At 43.1% G+C, this 24,808-nt stretch overlaps 1 protein-coding gene across 5 annotated transcripts; it reads right to left on the bottom strand.

Moving 5' to 3' along the window:
- Positions 1–58: 58 nt before the first annotated feature.
- On the bottom strand, positions 59–24,808 carry Clcc1 (chloride channel CLIC-like 1). Of its 5 annotated transcripts, none has more exons than XR_015658282.1 (12): positions 24,697–24,808; positions 14,555–14,694; positions 14,066–14,167; positions 12,341–12,448; positions 10,507–10,728; positions 9,945–10,085; positions 7,772–7,865; positions 5,834–5,931; positions 5,330–5,476; positions 3,783–3,921; positions 1,902–2,186; positions 59–375 (listed from the first exon to the last, which is right to left on the bottom strand). XR_015658282.1 is itself a non-coding variant. In NM_001439455.1 (12 exon segments), coding segments are annotated over 10 exon segments (1,626 nt in total). In that variant the 5' UTR covers positions 14,684–14,694; positions 24,768–24,808; the 3' UTR covers positions 59–375; positions 1,902–1,943.

Below are 24,808 nucleotides of genomic sequence, written 5' to 3'. Positions count from 1 at the left end.
TTGGTGCAGACACTTGGAAGAAAATTCATTAAGAAAAAGACTATGCACCAGGCCAAAATAATGTAAAAATAAGTGTTTATTTGGTGTTTACAGTGGTTAAGACCATGTAAGCATTCAACATTTATTCCATTTTAAAAAGTGCTTTTCACAACTACCCACCCTGTTCCTAACAGCCAGTTACAGTGGGCTTTAACCTCCAAGACAAACGCTCGCTCCTCTCGCTAGTCACTCGAGACAAGCTGCCTCTCGGTTCTGCAATACACTGGCCTTGGTAGTTTCACCTTGTTTTAATCAAGTCTCCCCTGAATTGCTGTCATCAAGAACAGCGTGTCACTTTGCTAGCTGTCAAAGCAGATTCCATCCCCAAATGGGCATCTGTAATGAAAAATACGAAGACGAGACTGTAAGTTTTTAAGGGTTCACTTCTGGATTAAAAGCAATCAGTGTGCCAACAGAACTTCCTGTCCTCTCAGGTGCATCTGTTAAAGAAGGCGTTTGTTTCCCTCACAATTGTACCGGAGCTCAAAGGACACTTCCCACCTTGGGAGTGCATTTACCAGTCAGGGTGAACGGGTCCAGCCCACTGAAATAACTGCCTTATACACAGATGATTAGAGTGAACGAACTGCTCATTCCCCTCATCCACTCATTACATGTCTGCAATACTGCTGTCTTAATGCAAAATCCTTTTGGTTTTTGGGGAAATTTTTACTTTCCTGATAAAATACGAAAGGCATTTTCTCTTCTCCTCTTCCTTCCTATGTTCAGGCCCTTTCTCCCCCCCCACCCTTCCCAATGGCCTCAATTTCCAATAAACCTACCTTTTATAGGATCTAATCTTTAAAATAAAAAAAAGGCATTTACAAAGTTATATGGAAATACAAAATTAGTTTTTCAGATACCAAGGTAGAGAAAAAAGGAGCATCATACGTTTGTATAAAGAAATCAAAAGCCAAGTGTTCAGAATGCCCTTGTTGAAGCAGCCTGCCTGATAATTTCAAGATTCAATTCTTGAGTGGTATCATTTTTGGAAAGCAGCTGAATAAAAGGTGCAATATAGATATGGTTGCAACAACAAAGGACACCTGCATGCACAGGAAGTGCTAACTGGGACTTGTAACAAAATATATAAATTGCTTTTTTTTAAGTATAAAATGGAGACTGCACTTTAAAAATCACAAACAAAATGTTGACTTAAGAAGTTAATATATCTTGTCCTCTATCTACAGCTCTCTGAAAACCAGAACTACATTTAGCCAGGACAATATAGTAAACTGAACGGCATCAAAGCAACTGCTAAGTTCTAAATATGAAAATGGGTCTTTATACATCTGACTCTGCGTTAGAGAATAAAGCCACTCTCACAGTCACTGACGAAGTGGGAAACTCAAGTACTGAGAGAACCAGGTCGTCCTCAGGCTTGTCTTAGTGAGACCTAATGTAAAATGTATGACCAGGAGACAGGCCTGGTGACCAGAAAGTCACGCTGCTCTGCAGGTGGCCACCTAGAAACACAGATGATTGACACAGGTGATGTGTACTCTGTGACAGCCACAGCAGACACTCATTAGATACCCTGTTAGTAAACGAGGGCTCAGAGCCTCCATCAGCTAAGACTTGCTGTGGTCGCTGGGATCTTGTGGCATTGCTAGCTATCATGTGGCAATGTAACCATAGCAACATTTAACATTAGAAGCCTGTTAATATCACCTCAATTAGTAGTGTCTGTCTGTTACAGCACCAACCTAAAAATGTAAATTTTACAAAACCCTGTTCTAAAATACAAGATATGTCCTAACAGCTAAGAGATACTCTGATGGTCTGTAAAACCATTAATTTAAAGTTAGCAGTTTTGTAGTAAGTTTCAACGTATCTGTAAGGAAAGAAGAGTCAATACAGACTTCAAAGATGACTCTAGCCGTGGTCGGTCTGCGCCTTGGTCTTTAGCCACACGGGCTGCTGACAGGATCAGTCCCATGTGCTGCTGCTGCTGCAGCTTCTGTGCTGTGTGGGCGGCACTCAGAGTCTGTCTTCAGCTGGGCCTTCTCCACGATGGGTGAGCTTTCAGCAGTGCTGGGGACTTGGCCAGAGCCATCCTTGGCACACTGGCTGCATTCTGCCAGGGTGCTTTCTCTTGGGAGTTCACTAGTCTCTTTGAGGCTTGTATTCACAATGGATGGTTTATGCTTTAAAATATAGAATTATATTAACTATTTAGTAAAATGTAAAGTTTCATTGCCAATTCTTATCCAAATCTATTGTAGCTTGCTCCAAACATTTTAAAATCCTGGTTCTTGAGTTGCATAATTAAAGCACTAAGTGTCACAAAGTGAAGGAATGGTGACACTTGAGGTGTACAGATGGTCTGCTGACCCTGCTTGGGAAAGGTCAAGAGGTTTGGCTACCAATAGTGTGTCTCTTCCTGCCTGGTGAGAATAATTATTTCACAAATGCTTATTGACCCCATTTTAAGTTCTAGGTGCTAGGAATAAAGAAAGAGCAAAGCACACAGCCTATTCCCATAGGAACCTACATTTAGCTCTGGGAATGAATCAGACAGGATAGGAGTATTACATTTGAAGTACAGGCTACAGAGGAGAAAATGTGGAAGGTGATAGACAGACTGTGTTCAAACTGCAGTTTATGATGTGAGAAAAGGCGGAAGACTCTGTGTGTGTGTGTGTGTGTGTGTGTGTGTACACAGTGAACGACACAGACAGACACCCAGTCAAAGGCAGAACGAGCACACAAGACAGCAGATTATCAGTGAGTTGGTGGATGTGGGACATGGACATGGGGAAGCAGGGAGTCCCCCAGGGCCACTGTGGTAGGTAGATGGCTTTTGGAAGTGACACCAGGGAGGTTTGGAATGAGTGACGGGTAGTCAACAGCTATAAAAGCTGGAAGAACATTCTCGGGTTATCTGGATACATTAATATCCACAAAAGCATCCAGAGCCAGATTTCTGTCATTTCTACAGTCTTATGGACTTACAGCTTTCTCAGAGGTTTCTAGTGCAACTCAAACATTGCAAATAATTCCTTTTTAAGGCAGAAATGGAAATGCCCCTTTTAAAAAACAATAGTGGTGCTACGGAAATGTACAGTGTCCTAGCATGTGGAGAGACCCCAGGTTCAATCCCTAGAACTGCTAATAAATCAATAATGAAGAACAGGTGGGAGCCCCGTGCAGCCAACTGGCCTATTATGTTCTTCTAGCCTCTAGAATCTATAGGGCTTCCGACCCCTCGCCAACCCTCTCTTCCATCCAGGCTGGGCCACCAAACTCTACAGCTAATCCCCCTCACACTCTTAGGCCCTCAGTGAGGCCTCCCATCTTGTCAAAAGCAGAAGCTTCAGTCCCATGTTGGCTTCCTGTGAGTTTCCAAATACAGTAGAATGGTATTTGACATACAAAGTAAATCTCACTTTCTGAGCAAACTGGACTGGTGCCAATGAGAGGAGAAGATGACTAATCGTGTCACCAGTGACTTAACTGACAGTGTTCAGAACAAAAGCAATCAAAGCTCTGTAAAAAGCACTTGGCCCTAGAGTAAAAAATAGACAGTTGCCGACTTACGCTGGGAACCACTTCTGGATGTTCTTGTGCCTCTGTGTCAGGTAAATCAAATGCCCGGAGCACTTCAGGGCTCTTGTTGCCAGAGGGAAATCTCATGTTAACTTGTCTCTGTCTCAAAACATCTCTCTCACACACATGCATTTTGTCATAAGGGCCTTGTTCAATGGAGCCAGCTGGGCCCCTGTAAGAGAAATCTGCATCACCTGCTCCACCATGGAATCTATAGTCAAGTTCCTTCTGTCGTCTTCTGTCATCTGGCTCAAGTGCTCGGGGAGGTTCTCTTTCAGGACCACGGAAGTGTCTCAGCATAGGAACTGACTGTCCAGCACCATAGCAGAAGCCCTGTGGAGAAGACGTAGACTGTGAGGACTCAGTAACTGACAGGTAATAAAGTAGGAACTATGTGATTCAGGCCTTATGTCTAATGGATTTACGTGTGTGTGTGTGTGTGTGTGTGTGTGTGTGTGTGTGTGTGTGTGTAAATATATGTGTATTAATTTCACTCTTTAATTAAAAACTTCAAAGTAGAGGTCAAAGTAGCCAATAAAATGTACTAAGCGATATTAAATATTTCAATCAGCTTGACATCCTTTGAATATGTAACAGTCATTAAAACCTAAAAATTTAAATTACAAAATTCTAGAAATTTAAATCTAAAACCCCAGTCAATGCTCACATTTCTGTTCACACTCATGTATGATGATGAGAATTAAGAGCTGGGTCTCAGGGCTGGGAATTTAGCTCAGTGGTAGAGCACTTACCTAGGAAGCGCAAGGCCCTGGGTTCGGTCCCCAGCTCCGGAAAAAAAGAACCAAAAAAAAAAGAAAAAAAAAAAAAAGAAAAAAAAGAAAGAGCTGGGTCTCATAATCAGTCATACCCAAGACAGAACTGAGAAGGGACAATTCAGTCAGTGCCCATAGCACTATTATCGCAAGCCCCAGGGCATCTCTCTTTTATTTAAAGGTTTATTTATATGAGTGCTGTGTCTTCAGACACACCAGAAGAGGGCATCGGATCCCATTACAGATGGCTGTGAGCCACCATGTGGTTGCTGGAGATGGAATTCAGGAGCTCTGGAAGAGCCGTCCCTCCAGTTCCTGGGAGTCTTGTGTTTGATTCTAACAGCGTGTGTTTTGGAGAGGTCATGGCTACAAACGACAAGATGCTGAACTGGGACATTACACCGGACAAAATGCATGCGTGTGAGAGACATGTTGTGAGACAGAGACACGTTGACACCAGATTTCACTCTGGCAACAGGAGCCCTGAGGTGCTCCAGGCATTTGATTTACCTGAGGTACAAACACAGAACCATGGGGGAACTAAGAACAATCTCTGTAGTAGGTATCTTCTCATGGACCTATAAGGATGACCCATGCCATGTACTATGAGCTCTTAATCGTCTAAGACGTATTATGAGCTCTAAACTGCTCCTCAGTATGCACGCCCACTCCTCACCCCGTTGTGTTCTGTTAAGCCCTATTCCTCCATGGAGGAAGCAGTCAACGACTCCCTGTGTGTTCACAGTAAATTTAAAGAGAAATTACTGCAAACCACTGCTACGACGCGTACAAACCAAGAACCACTGATTACAGGGATACATGAGATCCCAACTCATTACAAACCACCTCATACCTGGGAGCACAGTATTATTACTCCAATTTGGTTTACAGCAAAGAAGTCTAACAATTTGGGAGTTGCTTTCCTTTTTATAAATCTTACTCGTGTTCAGCAATGCTAATGTACTAACCAGGACAGCCAAGGCTAGAATCACAAGCACCGGGATCTGAAGTAACACCGGAATCTCCTTCATGAGTGCTTTAATGAATTCACCAGTTCCTTTTCCAATGTACTTTAATGGTTCCGTTACAAAGTTAGTGAATGTAACTGCCAGAGCCTAAAACCAAAGATCATAGCAATGTAACTTCAAGACTGAGACACTTATATGCAAAACCTCACTGTGCACTGAGGCTCGAATTACACTAATTAACATTTTTGTGTATGTGTATGTATGTTCTGAGAGCGAGTCTCTCATAGAGCTCAAACTAGAACCCAACCAGGCCTTGAATGCTATCCTCCCACCTCCCTCCCAAGTGCTAGGATCATAGCTACACCACCAGGCTCACCTAAATTTGAAAGCCAATGTTTTATGGAACTATTTTTTTTCTAGGACAAAGGTTTATTATTAGCTGTATTCTTTATAAAGGCAAAGAATTTGTGACATGCTGTAATTATTACAAAATATATTCTATACCTTTGTTGGCGGAACCAACCAAATAGGGTTGACGATTAAGAGCTCATAGTACTTTTGGCATGGGTCATCCTTATAGGTCCATGAAATTCTAAACCATTCTATATGGAGAAACAGAACGGTCAAGGAAAACATGGTTGCATTTCTTTCACAAGTAAGATTCTTTTGGCTTTGACTCTGTGCCCACCCACTAGTAAATTTTGAGTTGTTTTACATTTTAAATAGACTCTCTATAATGTTAATTATTTCATCTCAAGTCCAAAATCATATTTTCAAAATCCATTCAAATTCAGCAAATCTTAAGTACATAAGAAAATAAATGTCTGCTTTATAGATTTTCAAAGGGTAAATGATTAGTTTTTTATACACACAATTAAACATAGTAAAGCTGAGAAGTGGCAGTAAGACCAATCCGTTAATATCCTGGCTCGACAACATAGTGCTGTAGCTGTGTAAAATGTTATAACAGGGAAGAGACCTATAAACCTTTAATTATCTCAGCAAAATTCACTTTAAAAAGTGAGTGCTAACACACTTTTTCATTAATTAATTTACTTACTTTATACCCCAATCGCAGCACCACCCCCCCTACTCTCCTTCCCTAACAAACTTTTAAAGTAGAATACTCTCTGACTTTTCCTAGAGCAGCTTCACGAATGCTTGGAATCTGGTCTGCACTAGAGGAAGCATGCTGCCTCCTAAAGCCAGGAGCCCAAGCTGAACTGGGCTAAACTCACAACTTAAAAAGGGGGACAGTGGGTTGGGGATTTAGCTCAGTGGTAGAGCGCTTGCCTAGGAAGCACAAGGCCCTGGGTTCGGTCCCCAGCTCTGGAAAAAAAAAAAGAAAAAAAAAAGGGGGGGGGGGGGACAGCAGATACGGAGATGGCTCAGCGGCTCAGCTACTTGTTGCTCTAGTAAAACACCCAGATTCAGTTGCCAGCACCCAGCCCAGGGCTCACAACCGTTAACTCCATTTTCAGGGAATCTGATGCCTTTCTCTGACCTCCTTGGGCACTAGGCACACATGTGGTGCACAAACATACATGCAAGCCAAACACTCAAACATGTTTTTTAAAAAAGATCTAAGAAGGGATTGAGGATTTAGCTCAGTGGTAGAGCGCTTGCCTAGCAACCGCAAGGCCCTGGGTTCGGTCCCCAGCTCCGAAAAAAAGAAAAAAAAAAAAAAAAGATCTAAGAAAAAAATTTTAAGTTAATTTTGGGACCCATTTGTAGAATCTATTCTGTCAGTTATTACAGACTGGTGTTTATAAAGTGTCTTCGAATATTAAACTGTTCCAGTCTCGATTTTGACAGTTAGTGGTTAATATTAGAGGGAATTTTTACAAAATATGGAGGATTTAAAAAAAAAACTTCTCACTTAGTTTTAAAAAAAGCTGTAAGAAAGCTGTAAAGTAATCCTTTATGTCACTCTAAGGAGATTAAAGGTAAAATATTACTTTATATACATTCACTTTTAGTAAGTTTCTGCTCAAGACCTAGATGCTGCGATGGGCTGGGTGATGAGAAGGAGCCTAGAGCCCTTCCGCCTAACACAGCAGACTGAAAACACCAAAGCATGCGCGCCACTGCTGTCTCCTGTGAGTCCAGTCGATACTTTTTAAGTTTAAGGAAGTAGGTTTTATCTGCAGTTGTTTTGTTTATTCTTTGGGGAGGGATCAAAACTAGGGTATTTGATAAGGTGTGCAAGCACTCTAACACTGAGCTACACCCCATCCCTTTTAACCTTCAAACAGGGTCTTGCTAACTTGGGGAGGCTTGGCCGGAGCCTGTGAGCCTCTGGAGTAGCTGGATTACAGCAGTTCCTCCCCCACCTACTGCGCGCGACCTGTACACATTCTCATATTAAAGGCTCAGTCATGGGCAGTTTCCTGTAGCATTTCATTTTGTTACTGGTCATTGTGTAGTTGGTTTTCACCTTACCCCAGAGGTTTTCAGTCCAATCCATCTTCTTAGCACACACATCGTTTAACGGCGCCATCTTGGCAACATTAGCCTGATGCTGAGCAAAAGCTACCTGGGTAAGCGCAAAGGAAGCACAAAAGAAACTGACAACGGGGGCGGGGGCTGGGAATGCAAATCCAACAAAACTTATTTTATCATTTTCTATATAATTTAGCCAAATAAGACTTTAATTTCTCTTCTGTAATTTTTTTCAAACAGGGTCTCACTGGCTGGCCTGAAACTTGCTATGTAGACCAGGATGTCCTCAAACCCAAACTCATGGAGACTCCCTGCCTCACAAGTGCTGGAATGAAAGACTTGTGCCACTATTATCATGTCTAATAATAGGTTTTGTTTGTTTTTCGAGACAGGATTTCTCTACATAACCTTGGCTGTCCCGGAACTTATTCTGTAGACTTAGGCTGGCCTCAAACCTAGAGATCCACCTGCCTCTGCCTCCTGAGTGCTGGTATTAATTAAGAAAAACAAATTTAAAGACTGTTTATTTTCAGCTCATGGAAACCCACTTTTTTCTTCTTTTTGAGACAAGGTCTTGGATAGCCCAGGTTTGCCTTCCTATGGTACCTAAAGATAACCTTGAACTCCTGGCCCTCCTGCTTCCCTCACCCAAGCACTTCGATTACAGATGTGTACTGTAACACCCAGCTACAAAAGCAGTCTTAATGCAATAAAAAGGGTTAAAAAACTTAACTACGATGCTTCATACCATCTTTGTATGTAATTATGATGCAGGAAAACTAATTTTGTGTAACTTTTTTGGGGGAGAGGGAGTGGTTCAAGACAGGGTTTATGTGTAGCCCTGGCTGTCCTGGAACTCACTCTGTAGAACAGGCTGGCCTTGAACTCAGAGATCCAGTTGCCTTTGCCTCCCAAGGACTGGGATTAAAGCCATGCACCACTTCCACCCATCAAGACTATTTTTGAAAAAGAATTCACATATGGTTCATGTCATGACTGAAAATATTGACAACAATTCAGGCTCCTTAGTAGTTAGTTCATGATAAAATGACATTTTGCTCTGGGTGGGTTTAGTATAAATGACGGCTACCAAATAGGCTGAAAAACCTGCATAAGTATCAAACATGCATAGCTACTTACGCTGTATGTGACCCACAGGTAATCTGAAGTCCTGAGAGAATACACATAGCTTATATGCAAATGCCGCATGACAACCTCTATGTGGGGAGGAGATTCCGGACCCAAGCCTTGTCGTCCACCACAGACAGGTGTATAGCTTTCATCAAACCACATTCCTAGAGGAACTCACTGAAGTCATTAACACTCCACCAAGCCAAGTTTTCTTCCACCAACAACCTATGTGCTTAATGTGTAAGTGATTTGTTTCCGGGTCACCGAAACCAGAGAGAGGGGAAATGAGGTGTAACACTGACATCACGAATCACTGACGATCCTGACTCACACTTGTCAGCAAGACTAAAGTTAAGTTTTCCCATCCCTGATTATACTATTCTGCTACAAACAGTAATCTTTTTACATTCCTACAAGCTTATGCTTATTTTGAAAGATAATTAAAATGTAAAAAAAAAATCTGGAAAAAATAACCCTCAAAAATCAATGGGCTAGAGATCTGGTGACTTATGCCTTTAATCCGAGCACCTGGGAGGTAGGCAGAGCTCTCTTCCAGGCTAGCCTGGTCTACACAGGGAGACTGTCTCACAAAAAAATAAAAATAAATAAAAATTCAACAATAATTACCCATCAGTAATATGATTATTAACATTTTGAAAATGAGTTGATCTGTATCTTTGTTTTCTAATCTCTCTATGGTGACTATAGCTAACTTTTATAATCAAAAAGCCAAACTTACAGTTAACATTTTTAATCATGACTGTGGCATCGCCTCTAAATAGAGAATAAAAGCTCATTTTCCAAATCATGAGTTTCTAAAATGTGTCCATTTTGCTCTGTGCTCGGCAACAGCAAGCCGCAGTAGAGGAGAACTGTGTGTTGGCTAAGATCTCAGATCACCTGTGCTGACAGTCACTGACTTCCCCTGCTGAGGATCCAACTACTGTCTTCAGCCAAATCTGCGCAGGACTGCTCTCAGAATAGACGGTAGTCTCCAGTTACTATGAATTTATATTTAATTAAGAAAAACCTTATTTAATACCTTATATAGATAAATCCAATTCCATCCTAAACTGACGAGAAAACTGATGATACAAACGCGTTTCAACTGCGTATGCCAGCGAACATATGTCCATAGCTCCGTAGCCACCAACGCCACAATGCAGAGCAGACACAAGAGTACCTTAGAAACAGAACTGGGAGTCAGAGTCATTGCTAAGTGATCTTCCCCACCAAATATCAGTCTAAAAACAAACGAACAAAAAGGTTAGACATGCCAGGAAGATGCCAGACAGCTCAGGAAGTTAATGAACTTGTCATCAAGCCTAACGAGCTGAGTCCGTCCCGGGACCCACACAGGAGAGAAACCAAGTCCAGCAAGTTGTCCTCTGACATCTGCACATACACACACAGACTATGCACACAAAAGAAATGAATATAGCATTTGAACAGCCTTACAAAACTGGATTCAAACGAAATTAGTGTATATTTTCAGTGCTCGTTCATCCCCACATTAAAGACCTAAGTACAGGTTCTTATTTATGTTAATTAATTTTGGAAGTCCTTTTTCGAAGGAAACTTCCTACCCCGTCATGTCGTCTTACCATAAACACATTGTATGGATCTACTCCAAAATAGTCTTCAAATTGCCACTTCCATGCTTCTGCGTCATGAGACTTAAAATTGGTTAAAATATCACTTAGTGCATCATCCAAGGCTCCTGGCTTCCATTCCTCTCCACTGAGGAACTTCTGTATCTCCAACAGTGTCTGTCTTGTAAGGAGGATCTCAGCATCATAACGCACATCCACTCTGTCTTCATCAGGCTGCATCAACGGAGAAAGAATTGTACTGTTACATTATACAATGAAGCACTGAGTTTTGGGCCCAATATGGGCATTCCTAGCTCTCAGGAGGAGGATGTAAAGAACTCTAAGTTCAAGGTTAGCCTTGACCTTATCTCAAAAGATAAAAACACCTTGGAACTCGATATGACTCGGTGTAAACAGTTCTAGGTGCCCGCACCACAGAAGTATGTTCTTCTCCTCAAAGGTTAGCACGAAACCCAAATGAGTGTAAAGAGCATTGAAAACGCTGCAGACGCGTCACTGGGCACGGCTGGCCTCGCTGTGTGACGCACACAGGCTCTACAAAGCCACCGACGAGTGTTGTGCCACAGTTCCACGAGAAGCACAGGGCTGTGCATCCCTGTGCTTGTCAACTGATCAACAGATCCTTGTTTCTGTTGTTGACACCTAAGTCATAAATATGAGTGACTCATTACCACGGACACACTGCCAACCCTCCTATAATTTGTGCCTTTGTTTTGGCTTTTCCTGTAGGGCACACATAGACTTCTTGCCTGTAGGGACAGTAGGTGGCACTTCACATTTCAAATGATTGAACTTTAAACAATGAAATTATGCCCTACCTGGAAGTGTGGCGACCACGGCACTAAAGAGACGCAGTAAATGGCAGGAATAAAGACAATGGCTTCAGTGCCAGACTGAGACGGGCGGCAGCTGTGTTGCCTTGTTCCGCCTTACATGAGACCCACAGTATCAACACCTCAAACTTGCTCAGAATCTCTCCGGGACTTCTAAGGCTGGAACGCATGGCCAGACCAAACAAAAGTCTGCCTCCAACCCCACACCAATTCTGGTAACATAAACAATAGGGAAAAACCTTCTACACTCACAAATGTTTTATTACGTATGATGTCTTTAGAAGGTCATGTCTTGATTCCCTAAACTGAAATGGTAAATCTTAAGAAAATAGGGAATGAATGAATGACATATAAGAGCTAGGGTTAGTGCCCAGTGGTAACACTATTGCCTAGCATGTGTAAGGCCCTGGGTTTGCTCTGCATCACTACAAAATAAAAGGTACTCTCACCATTATAAGTAAGCCATGAGGGAGACACATAGTTCCACAAAGAAGAACCCACCACAAGAAGGAACAAGGAGACAGACCACTAAAACACATTTTTCTTGTCCTCAAATGATGATTTTACATTCTATGGCTACGACAGTATGGGAACAGGACAATGATAGAAAGGTTAGGACACGATTATTTCCCATCACCTCAGTTCTATCAGTGGCCTGACAGTGGAGTTGACTGAGCAAATCCTTAGGAAAATCCAGAGTGCCCTGTACTGTTTCCCTCCACCAAGCAACACCGATGCCCGGTGCTCCTAACATCTGTATGAACAGCCTTTGGGAAAGCATAAAGCACTGTTAAAGCGCATGAGGTTCTATGATTTCACTCTTTTGGTGGGGGCACAGGCTGGGCTGGAACTGCTGATCCTCCTGCCTCAGCATCCCAAGTACTAAGACAACAGGTGTGTTTCATCACACGCGGCAGACGACCTCTCACACTCTATGAGACATAATGAAAGCATCTACTACAGTGATAAGGATCGTGTCATCAAATACTCACAAGTCCAAGCTTGCCCGCTTCAATTAAAATCTTATTTAGATATCTCCTAAAAACAGGATTACTTTGACTTTCATAGTCTTTCATTTTCTTCTTTTCACAATCATCAACCTGTAATCATACAATAAAGTCAACAGTATCAAAGGCTACTGAGAAGCTCAAGTTCTAGATTAAGAAGTTGGTTGTTATTTTTTTGTTTGACAAGTGTGGTGGTTTGAATATGCCTGGCCTAGGGAGTGGCAGTACTGGGAGGTGTGGCCTTGGTGGAGTGGGTGTGACCTTGTTGAAGGAAGTGTGTCACTGTGGGGGTGGGCTTTCAGACACTTCCAGGGCTGCCTGGAAGACAGTCTTCTGGTTTCTTTTGGAACAAGATGTAGAACTCAGCTCATGCCTGCCTGGATGCTGCCATGCTTCCTGCCTTGATGATAATGGCCTGAACCTCTCAACCTAAGCCAGCCCTAATTAACTGTTGTCCTTGTAAGAGTTGCCTTGGTCGTCGTGTCTGTTCACAGCAGTGGAACCCTGAGCCAACAAGGCTAGGATTTACTGGTAAATATGAGTAAAGAAAGCTTGACCAGGACACATGTGGACCTCACTGCCTCCCAAGATAGACACACACTTGTCCACCCTATCTGCTCAGTCTCTTATTGGCACTTATGAAAGTGTTACATTTCTTGCTTCTCTTTACCACTGTCACTGTGTTTTGAAACATCAGCACCTGCACCTGTTGGCCCACCCTACCCCCCCCAAACCCCCCCTACCACACACCCCCCAAACCCCCCCCCCCAGTGTTTGCCCCCTGTTGAGCCTTGCTGATGCATGTGGAAGACTTTTGTTCCTAAGGTAGGAACATCCAGACCTTTCTGTTTGGCCTGGGCCGTAACACTGTTAAATCAGTTCCTGTTTTTTGTTCCTGTTTTTCTCTTGAGTGTATAAACCTGTTTTTTCACTATGCTTCTTGGAATTTTCCACCCAGTGGACTTGGGATATATATTCTGTGAACCTCAGTAAAGTATTGGGCATTATCGTAACACAATGTGTTTTTTTTTTCTTAAATCTGGCAGGTCTAAGCCCGGCTCTCGGTACCATGGCGGTGTGGGCGCTGTCAAGCACTGCTGCACCTCAGTGACCACGGGATAACCTCCTTCCCCATTCCAGAGCCTTTCCATGGCACAACCATCACACATGGACCTCTGCATGCATGCGCATATTTATATCTGTACCCACCCTTTATTACAAAAATACTAAGTACTATTTGAAAAAACAAGATGCAACTAAAAATTATACCAATAGAATATATAATTGTATGGTACATAGAAACATTACAAATACAAAAAATTAGCAAAGACAAGTAAACAAGTAGCTATCTTAGGGTTTCCACTGGTGTGCTGACAAACCATGACCAGGAAAGAGATTTTTGGTTCCACATTGCTGTTCATCACTGAGGAAGTCTGGATAGAACTCACACAAGGCAGGAGCCTGGAGGCCATGGAGGGTGCGGCTCACTTGTTTGCTCAGCCCACTTTCTGATAGAACCAACCCGGGGTGGCACCATCTACAAAGTGCTGGGTCCTCTCCCGTCGCCTGCAGCCTGATCTGATGGAGACATTTCCTCAGTTGAGGTTCCCTCCTCTCAGATGACTTCAGCTTAGCTCAAGTTGACATAAAACTACATAATAACTTAACTAAATAATATCTAATTTGTGAATGAAAAAAAAAAAACTGAACCTTGTGCGTTAAAGAATCCAGTCTCTGCAAACAGTCTGACAACTCCTGGGCATCTGACAAGCCAGGGTTCACTTCCTTCTTCTCTGAGGTACCATATTTTGCCTAAATCAAAGCAGAGATTTTATTCTTTATGCTTTAGTTGTAAAAGCGAGTCCCAGTGAATAAAGACTACAAGTCTATCCTTTTATGACTTGGCTTCTTAAAACTTTTCACTTGCACTAAAGACCAAAGAGTAAGTCTTAGCGACACATTCTAAGAACCAGAACTAAACTGGCTTGCTCCTTGATGGGCTTCACAACCAAAGTCAAACCAGATACCAGACGGATGTGAGTGCTGGTCTAGCATCTTAAGCATGGAAGAAAAGGAGAAAAGTTCTTTGCATGACAGCCAATCATTTATGACTCTCTTAGCTCTGTATAAAACAGCAAAACTGCACTATTCCCATCATGACAGATAAAGTCTTATCAGTGCATTTAAAAAAACAAATACCTGCGATTTTCTCATGGTTCCCGAAGCAGCGTCATAATTAAGCATATCTGTTGGGTCAATCCAGTCATCGTCATGAGCATAACCAGTGATCAGTAACAGACATCCACAAAGGAGCAGTGAACACAGCATCCTGAGCAAGGCTTAAAAACAAAAGGTATAAAATACTGGTTTTTAGTAATTGTTCTTATTATTGTTGTAATCCTTCTAGAGTTAACACTTTCTGAATAAGGGCTGGAGAGATGGCTCAGAGGTTAAGAGCACCAGCTGCTCCTCCAGAGGTCCTAACTTCAAATCCCAGTAACCGCATAGGATCTGATGACCTCTTCTGGTCTGCAAGCATACATGCAGGCAGAATGCTGTATGCATAAGTAAATCTTAAAAAAGAATAGACCTAAAATTCAAACAAAACAACCCAGTAAAATGGCTCCAGGTATAGCTCAATTAAAAGAGAACTTCACCAACAAGTACACAACTCTAGGTTCAATTCCAGGACCTCTACAAGCAGGCATTATTGTGCCCACCTGTAATCCTCACACTGGGAAAGCAGATAGAGAAGATCAGAAGTTTAAGGTCAGCCTTAGCTACATACTGGCTTTGAGGCTGCCCTAGGATACACAATACAATCTTTTTAAAAAATACAATAAAATGGTGTGGTGGTTTGAATAGGTTTGGACCCCATAGACTCATGTGTTTGAATTTGGCCCATGGAGAGTGGTACTATTAGGAGGCAAGGCCTTTCTGAAGGACGTGTATCACTGTGGGGTTGGGCTTTGAGGGTTCTATGTTCAAAGCTCTGTTCAGGGTGGAAAGAGTCCTCCTCCTGGCTGCCTTTAGATCAAGGTATAGAACTCTCAGCTCCTCCAGCATCATGTCTGCCTGGATGCTGCCATGCTTCCCACCATGATGATAACAGACTAAACCTCTAAAACTGTAAGCCAGCCCCAATTAAATGTTGTCCTTTATAAAAGCTGCTTGGTCACTGTGTCTCTTCACAGCGATGGAAAACCTAGACAAATGGAACGCACATCTAAATGTGTGTGTGTGACTATATATATGTACACACACACACAAAGTTGTCTCATAAAATATAGGCATTTTTAATATGTCTGTCATTTGATTCCTATCTCTTCTATATTTAAAAGATATATAGTCACATAAAAACTTGTGTGTGAATGATGGGCACACAATTCAAACTATAGAAATAGCCCAAAAGTCCATCAACTACAAAATGGGTAAATAAAATATGACATAAGATACCATAACCATAGATTTAGCTGCTTTACTGGGTTCTTCACTGTTGGGCCCTACCTTGGTGTTTCCCTCCCCCCTGGCTGAGCCTTTTAGCCTGCTATAGCAAGAAATTGTTTACACCCTTGGCAGCTGCTCTTAGCCCCTGATTTGGGGCTGGGATTCTCCATGGCAACCTTCCTCCCCACTGAGCCTTCCTGCTTGTTGTTGTTAAGAAGTTGTTTATGTCCCTGATTGGGCCGAAACTTTCACCACACAGACTTTTCCTGTTTTCCTGGTTGGGGATTTTTCACCTGCCTTGTTGTTTTTCCACAGCTTTTGCCTCCAGTATATAAGGAGATCTCAGTAAAGCCTTGGTGGCACTCGCTGAAAACTGGTGACCTGTGTACGTGTTTTCTTTCAATCCCGCAGACCTACGCCCCATGTTCATACACTGGCGCCGACACTTCACCCTTCTCCACCTTTACCCCCCCTTCCTCTTCCTCCACCGTCACCACCACACCACCACACCACCACACCACCACACCACCACCACACCACCACCACCACCACCACCACCACCACCACCACACCACCACCACCACCACCACCACACCACCACACCACCACCACACCACACCACCACCACACCACCACCACACCACCAACAACAACACCACCACACCACCACCACACCACCACCACACCACCACACCACCACCACCACACCACCACCACCACACCACCACCACCACACCACCACCACCACCACCACCACCACCACCACCACCACCACCACCACCACGCCCAGCTAGGTAGGAGAGAAAGGTTAGAGCAGAAAGGAGAAAGGAGGTGTTACTCTCGTTAGACTGCTTCCTGCTGAGTAGGGGCATTGAGTTCCCTGGGGCAATATTGATCTTCGTTGTCAGGATATCGAATTTCTTCTTTTTATCTCTCATAACCACTGGACAAACCACAACAACAGAAGAGGGGGCAGCAGCCCCCTCATGTCTAAGGGCTCTGGCATTTATATACCCTCTCCAGAGTCACCACAATTAAACTATCTGCAGCTGGCAAAATCACGCCCCTGCTAGAGCATAAGGCAAATCACAGTCGGCTGCTGTGGACAAGCTTAAGCAGCTCCATATCCCACACCTGGGATTAAAACAAAAAACATTCCCATAACATTTCTATACTTTCAAAGAAACCAACATTCTAACTACATATAGCCATACTCAAGAATATTTAGGCATAAAAGCAATTAAGTGCTGATACCATTCTACAACATAAATGAAACTTTTAAAAATGGTCTCCAAAAAACCAGTCTGAAAAGACATAATAATTGCACTCATATGGACGTCCAGATACACAAATATATAATGATGGAAAGTCAATTCATGTGGGCTTAAGGCTGAGTTTTGGTTTTATGTAGGAATTGTCCCTGAAGGGTTCGAGTAGTGAACAACACTTTAAACTGTGATAATGATTAGACACGTCTGTGAGTATATTAAAGTACAACAAACCATGCCTTGTTTTTCTCTTTGTTTTAAGGTATTGAGGTCTATGCTACCCAGACTAACCTCAAACTACTGGGCTCAAACTATCCTACCTCAGTCTCATTAGCTGACGCGGCAGGTGCTTCTGAACTTATCTTGGAGGTCTGACCTTGCCTTTCACCTTGCAGCATCTGTCTACCCTGGACTTGTAGCCAGTTCTGTCTCTGTTGCTATAGCACTGGGATTACAGATGTATGTCACAGCACCCAGCTCTTTACATAGGTTCTAGGCACCAAACTCAAGTCTTCAGGCTTGCCAGCAAGCACTTTTACCTGTCTCCCTAAGCCCTGAATTCCTTAAATTGTAATTTCAAAAGAATGGAGAACACTTATTCCTTCTCATGGAAAAGGTCCCATGCAAGCCTAGCAACTGGAGACCAACTCCAAGAATCCATGTAAAGATGAAGGAGAGATTCCAGGGGTCCTGAGTTCAATTCCCAGCAACCACATGGTGGCTCACAACCATCTGTAATGGGATCTGATGCCCTCTTCTGGTGTGTCTGAAGACAGCCACAGTGTACCTATATTTAATAAATAAATGTTTAAAAAAAAAAAAGATGAAGGAGAGTACTATGGTGGGGCTTTCAGGAGTCCCACTTGGGGTTTAATGAAGATGTAGACACATCTGTATAGTATAAAGCTATTGGCCTGTTAGCCTGGGCAGTCTCTCAGCTAGCCTTCTAGCTAAGAGACTTCTCTGCCTTTGCTTCTCTCCAGGTGGCTCTCACTGCCCTACCTCCTACTCTGTTCCCCTTCATGTTTCTGTCCTGCCTGGCTTCTCTCTTCCTCCTGTCTACCTGGCCATTCTACCCCAGGCACTAGCTCTTTAATTCTACAAATACTCCTTATTCATTCAGTCTGAACCAATCAGCAGCAGAACAATGCATTGTCCATCTCTTTCCCTTATCTTTTGGCAGGGAAGGCTAAACGATCTTTACCATGGCTGCTTGCTTTTAACATGATAATTGGGCAGTGAGAAACAAGCATTTACATATAGAAGGCAGGTAATGGGCCACAGAAATGACAAAACCAAATATCCTGCCAACACCAGGCTCTGCCAGCACAGCAATTAGCAAAGGAAAATACAGGGGCATAACTACACAGCCATTTGAGATAATTGGGGAGGTGGCCCAATCCTGAACAAAGCTGTCTTCAGTGCCCACATGCACATCACAGACGCCCTTACAAAATAATAAAACAAAATGTTAAGTCAAAGAAATGGGACATATATATATATGTATACACACACACACACACACACACACACACACACACACACATATAGTGCTGTGCCTTAGAGCACAAAACAATTTGCTAGAAAACATATTGTATATGTATATAGTGTATATATATTGTATATGTATATTGTATTGTATATGTATATATGTAAACTTATTGTATATGTTTGTACGGTATGTGTTGAGGTCAGAGGTCTTATCAGGCATCCTTTACCGCCTTCCCACTTCATTACTTGAAATGGGATCTCTCACTGAACCCAGAGCACATCAGTTCAGTCTCTAGCCAATGAGCTCCAGGAATCCTCTTGCCTCCAGCCCTCTGACCCAGTGTTTGAGTTATAGGCATGTGCCATCAAGCCTGGCTTTAAGTGGACTCTGGAAGATCTAAACTCACATCCTTCTGCTTGACCAACTGAACCACCTTCCCAGCTACTTCAATCAACCTACCTCACCAATTTAAAGAAATCATTTATGGGCCAGAGGGGCCCACATATTTGCCACCACACACATGTGGAGGTCCCAGGACAACCTACAGCAGTTGGCATCCTCCTTCATCATGTGGGCTCTGAGATCTGAAATCATCTTTCTTAAGCTTACCAGCAAGGACATTTACCAGCTGAGCCATCTTGCCAACCCTTCCCTAATTTTTGAAATTTTAAAAGATATGAAATTAATGCTAAACTAGATGTCTAAAGGAATGTCTCCCTGGGTAGGAACACTTGCTACTCTTCCAGAGGACCTGAGTCCAGGTCTCAACATACACACTGGTGGCTCAGAAGTGCAACTTCAGGGATCCAAACTTCTCTTTTAGATTCTGTAGGCACTCACATACACATGCACATACCCCACATAAACAGATACATGGAAAAAATAATAAAATATTTTAAAAGACTCAAATGAGGCGAGTGAACTCCAAATCATTCAGAGAACACCCTGCTTAAGCAGCTTACTGTCCAATTTAGTAACTATTAGCCACAGGAGGATATTGAGCACTTGAAATACAGCTAATGTAAAAAACTGAATATTTTAACTGCCACATGATCTTTTTTTTTTAAGATTTATTTATTATATATAAGTACACTGTAGTTGTTTGTCTTCAGACACACCAGAAGAGGGTGTCAGATCTCATTACAGATGGTTGTGAGCCACCATGTGGTTGCTGGGATTTGAACTCAGGACCTCTGGAAGAGCAGGCAGTGCTCTTAACCACTGAGCCATCTCTCCAGCCCTCCCCCCACCTTTTTAAAAGATTTATTTATTTCGTGTATATGAGTATACTGTCACTGTCTTCAGACACACCAGAAGAGGGCCTCAGATCCCATTATAGATGGTTGTGAGCCACCATGTGGTTGCTGGGTATTGAACTCAGGACCTCTGGAAGAGCAGTCAGTGCTCTTACCCACTGAGCCATCTCTCCAGCCCTCCCCCCACCTTTTTAAAAGATTTATTTATTTCGTGTATATGAGTACACTGTCGCTATCTTCAGATACACCAGAAGAGGGCCTCAGATCCCATTACAGATGGTTGTGAGCCACCATGTGGTTGCTGGGAACTGAACTCAGGACCTCTGGAAGAGCAGTCAGTGCTCTTAACCTCTGAGCCATCCCTCCAGCCCCACTACCACATGATCTTACAACACTGAAAACAGAATATTTCCACCAGCACAAAGTCTACAGGATGGTAACCACAGATGAGCATGGTAAACAGCTTATATTTTGCTTGTGAAGGTAAGCCTTCCATGATACTTTATTATGATAGCGAAACACAGAACTGAGCCCCATACTTGTCTGTCTCTACCATCAGCAAAGGGTCTCTCAGTTGTGGCTAAATACTATTCATCCAGAGACCTCTAAAACACCCACAGCTCTGGCCACTTTCCAGACCACTAAATCAGCCTCTCCAGAATTGAAGCAGATTCATAAAGCTCCGTGGGTGACTTCACTGTGCAGCCCAGGTAGAAAACCTCAGTGCCGTGTGAACACTTCTGTGGAAGGGAGTGTCTTACCGTCCCACTTACACATCCATATCCCCAGAGCGCAGCACTGGCCTTGTAGCTAGCAATCCAAGCTCACTAAGAGACAGGAAGCAAACGCAGGTGACTCAAGCCTTAGCAAGGACTCAAAGGATTTTAGTTCAGAAATGAAGGAGGCTTATCTGGTTATGACAGGCCTGGAAGAGTTCACAGAGGAGCAGCAAGCAAGGCTAGTGACAGCTGAAGTACGGGGAACCTGCTGCAGTAACTGTGAGCTGAGGATGAGTATGGTGGGAGAGAGAGGAAGAGCCTGGCAGTGGTGACCATTCCACTGTGAGAATTTAATAATTCCACCTGGGCACGAGCGTGTTCAAGAATTAAGAGAAACTACATCATTAAAGTATCCACTATTGGGCCTGGCGTGGTGGTGCACACCTTTGATTCCAGCACTCAGAAGGCAGAGACAGGTGATCCCTGTATGAGACTAGTCTGGTCTACAGAGGGAATTCCAGGAGAGCCAGAGAGAAATTTAGATACAGACAAATCACAGTGAGGCAATGTGAACATACAGGCCATTTACAAATCAACCTGCAAGCTGCCTCCTCTCCATCAAAACGTTCTCTTCCGGGAAGCCAGGAAGGCCCACAAGCCTGACGAGTCCCCACTCTAAAGCTATGAAAGTGGTAAACAATTGCTGAGGGGAGAGACTCTTCAGAGACATAGCTTCCTCCAAATGCCTCACCCATGGTACAGTGAGCCTTTTCCTTCTACAGATAGATACGGTTGCCCCAGTCAGTCACCCATGCACCATAAATCCACTGTCCATTGAGTTAGACTTGGATAGAATTGGTTCTTTGGTCTGTCATTTACCTCTTTATCTGAAGTGAATAAAAATAGTCTTGTCAAGGGGTTGAAGAGATAGATGGCTTAGCAGTTAAGAGCAATGACTGCTCTTCCAAAGGTCTTGAGTTCAATTCCCAGCAACCGCAGGGTGGCTCAGAAGCATGAGATCTGACGCCCTATTCTGGCATGCAGTCATACATGCAGCCAGAGCACTCATACATACAAAACATACATAAATAAAAATTAAAAAGTACTGTCTTGCCAGGAGAATCATTCAACAAAAGCCAAGAAGAGAGGCCTCAGAAGAAACCAACCAGGCCACACCTTCCTCTAGGTCTTCTTAGCCTATAGAGCTGTCAGAAGACTGATTTGTTATTTACACTGCCCAGTTTAAAATGCTTTGTTATGGCAGTCCTAGAAAAATAATACAGATTTCTTTAGACACAAAAAAACTACAAGTCTATAACCCATAGTCTCCTATATACAAACCCCTATGTGAAACACAATTACACAAAAGTGGCTAAAACAGTGACCAATCACGGGACTGGATCGAATATAGTAATATACTGACTAATTGATATTTTAACGTTTATGCTTGAAAATAGAAAATCTAAATACTGACATCATCTCGTACTCTGGAGACAGACGTAAAGATATGAGTTGGAGCTTTAGAAGAACTACATACAGAAGAAAGTGGAGGCCTAACTGCAACAAGCAAGAAACAAAAAAGAAAAAACAAAAACAACAAAGTGAACACACCAAGGAAGGGGCTAGCTCAGGGGCTAGCACCGGGGTTAGCCCCGGTCGCTCTTCCAAAGGACCCAGGTTCTATTCCCAGCACCCATGTGGCAGCTCAGAACCCATTATGACTCCAGTTCCAGGGGATCTGACTCCCTTTTCTGGCCTCTGTAGGCCCAGCATACACATGTTGCACAGACATACATGCAAGCACAATACCTATACATTTTTTTAAGGGAAAAAAGTTGTTAAGAAAAAAAAACACGGGCTGGAGACATGGCTCAGTGGTTAAGAGCACTGACTGCTCTTCCAGAGGACCTGAGTTCAATTCCCAGCAACCACATGGTGGCTCACAACCATCTGTAATGGTCTGCCCTCTTCTGGTGTATCTGAAGACAGCTAGTGTGTACTCAAATAAATAAAAATTAAAAAAAAAAAAAAGAAAAAAAAACACACACAAAGGAGGGGCTTAGCTGAAAGAAAGAAATATTGATCATATTCAGTATTTCAAAGAAATTCAGTAAAGCCCTAGAAAAGGTCATTTGATGAGCTAATTCATTAACCACTTACTAAAAGAGTAATAGGACAAGGACCAATGGTAAAGAGTTAAGAAAAAAGTAGATAAGGGCATATAAACTGAGCTCAAAGATACAGAAAAGCTATCCTGTATCCCTTTCAGGGGCACAGCAACTTCTTCATTAATAGAACGAGTGAGAAGGAAGACAAATTTTCTCAGATAAAAAATGGGAGTTTGGGTAAAGGTAGTGGATATTTAGAAAACAAAAGCAGAGGGCATTACTTAAAGGTGACTGACAGCCTGCCAAGCATCACTCACAAAACAAAGTCACACCACTGGCAACCATGTTACTTTCTCCAATAATGACCACCAGGTGCAGAGTTAACCAAGACTATGGAATGATTAAACTGACAAACAAACAAAGGATAAGACCAAAAGAAAAGAAGAAAAAATATGGAAGACAGAGTCAGATTCCACAGAATGAGCTGGGAAATCAAAAGACAGGGGGAGGGGTATGGAAGAAAACAAAAACAAAATCAATTGGAAATTCAAGCCCTCCAAGTCCCATTGTCATTAAGACTAGAACTCTTTGAAAACAACAACAAAACTTAGAACTGACCCCACACTTCCTCTAAAGCTGCAATCTAGACTTGCTTTGAGTTTAACAAGTTTCTGAGCTAGGGCCAGCCTGTGCTACATAGACTAGCTCGAAAAAAACAAAAACATCACAAAAACTTCCTATGCTGCCTTATGGAAAAACCTGTGTTACTCTATGTCTTGTCAGTGGACACGTTAGTTTGTAACATTTTCTCATCGCCTCAACTACTACACATGTACTACAGCACCCGCAATACCAGTATATTAAAAAAACATACTTTCATACAATAATCGAGAACATTTTGTTACTGAAACACACTCTCCTTTAATCCTTACAAAGACTCTTGGAAAAGGTATAACTGTCTCAATCCCTTCAACAAGAAAAACTTGGGGGTTGGGGATTTAGCTCAGTGGTTCGGTCCTCAGCTCCGGGGAAAAAAAAGAAAAACTTGCCCCTGGCCTCAGCTTGGAGAGGTTCCTTAGAGGTTAAGGTTCAAGAGGTTGGGGTGAGGAAACACTGCTGGGTCTATCACCACAGGTGGGAAAACCAGAAGAGGGGGTTCTCCCGGGGCGGCACGGGCATAGCTCTTAAGAAGCACAGGCTGATGGAAATCCTTAAGAAAGTCACTGATTTCAATGAAACAGGCGGATAACCAGACAAGCAGGACTAACCGGGATAAGAGTTATTAACATACAAATTATTCTGTGTCATCTTAGAAGCCGAGAGTCGTTATTTAGCTCACGCGTGTTGGTGTTATTTCCTGGCGCTTGAGGTTTTTTTTTTGTTTGTTTGTTTGGTTTGGTTTTTTTGTTTTGTTTTGTTCTGTTTGTGTGTGACAGGGTTTCTCTGTATATCTGTAGCTGACCTAGAACTCTGTAAACCAGCCTGGCCTCGAACTCAAAGATCCGCCTGTCTTTGCCTTTGGAGTGATGGGATTAAAGGCGTGCACCACCACCGCCCACCTGACAATATTCATTTCCAATGTGTGCCCAGACAACACTAAGAAGAACACTTTTATAATCAGTGTCATGGAGGGAACCTGACGTGTTTGCACCCAAGCATAAACACACGGACTTACCTCATCTCCTAACTTTATATATTCAAATAGAATGTCGAGTTTCATACCACTACCATAACAAATCTAATGTGTGTGTGTGTGTGTGTGTGTGTGTGTGTGTGTGTGTGTGTAATTTTTTTGGCCGTCAGTATTTGTTGCAGAATATGTCTAGGTTTCAGAAACACAAGCAAGGATGCTCTTGCCCTAGGCTGGGCTGCTCAGTATTCGCAGGGAAACGAAAAGATGAGGCAAGGGAATGACTGGCGGCCGCTATCGGCTCGCATAGCACAGAACAGGAGATCGCCATAGGCACAGGCCCCGACGCCTCCCGCCCTACCGCGCTGCCGCCCTTACAGCCCCGCGGGCCGCCCCGCCACACCGAAGAGCGCCCACTCACGTCGAGGGTCCTGCCTGCTCTTCCAGAGCGACCGGGGCCAGCCCAGACGCAGAAGACGCCCAGCCGCCTACCTCAGACAACGTGCGCTCGCGCAGAAGTCCTGAGCCCACTC

This window comes from Rattus norvegicus, chromosome 2, assembly GCF_021556685.1.
Source record: "Rattus norvegicus strain SHRSP/BbbUtx chromosome 2, alternate assembly SHRSP_T2T, whole genome shotgun sequence".
Classification (NCBI taxonomy): Eukaryota; Metazoa; Chordata; class Mammalia; order Rodentia; family Muridae; genus Rattus; species Rattus norvegicus.
The sequence above is the reverse complement of the archived record's forward strand: the minus strand, read 5'-3'. Positions and strand labels throughout refer to the sequence as shown.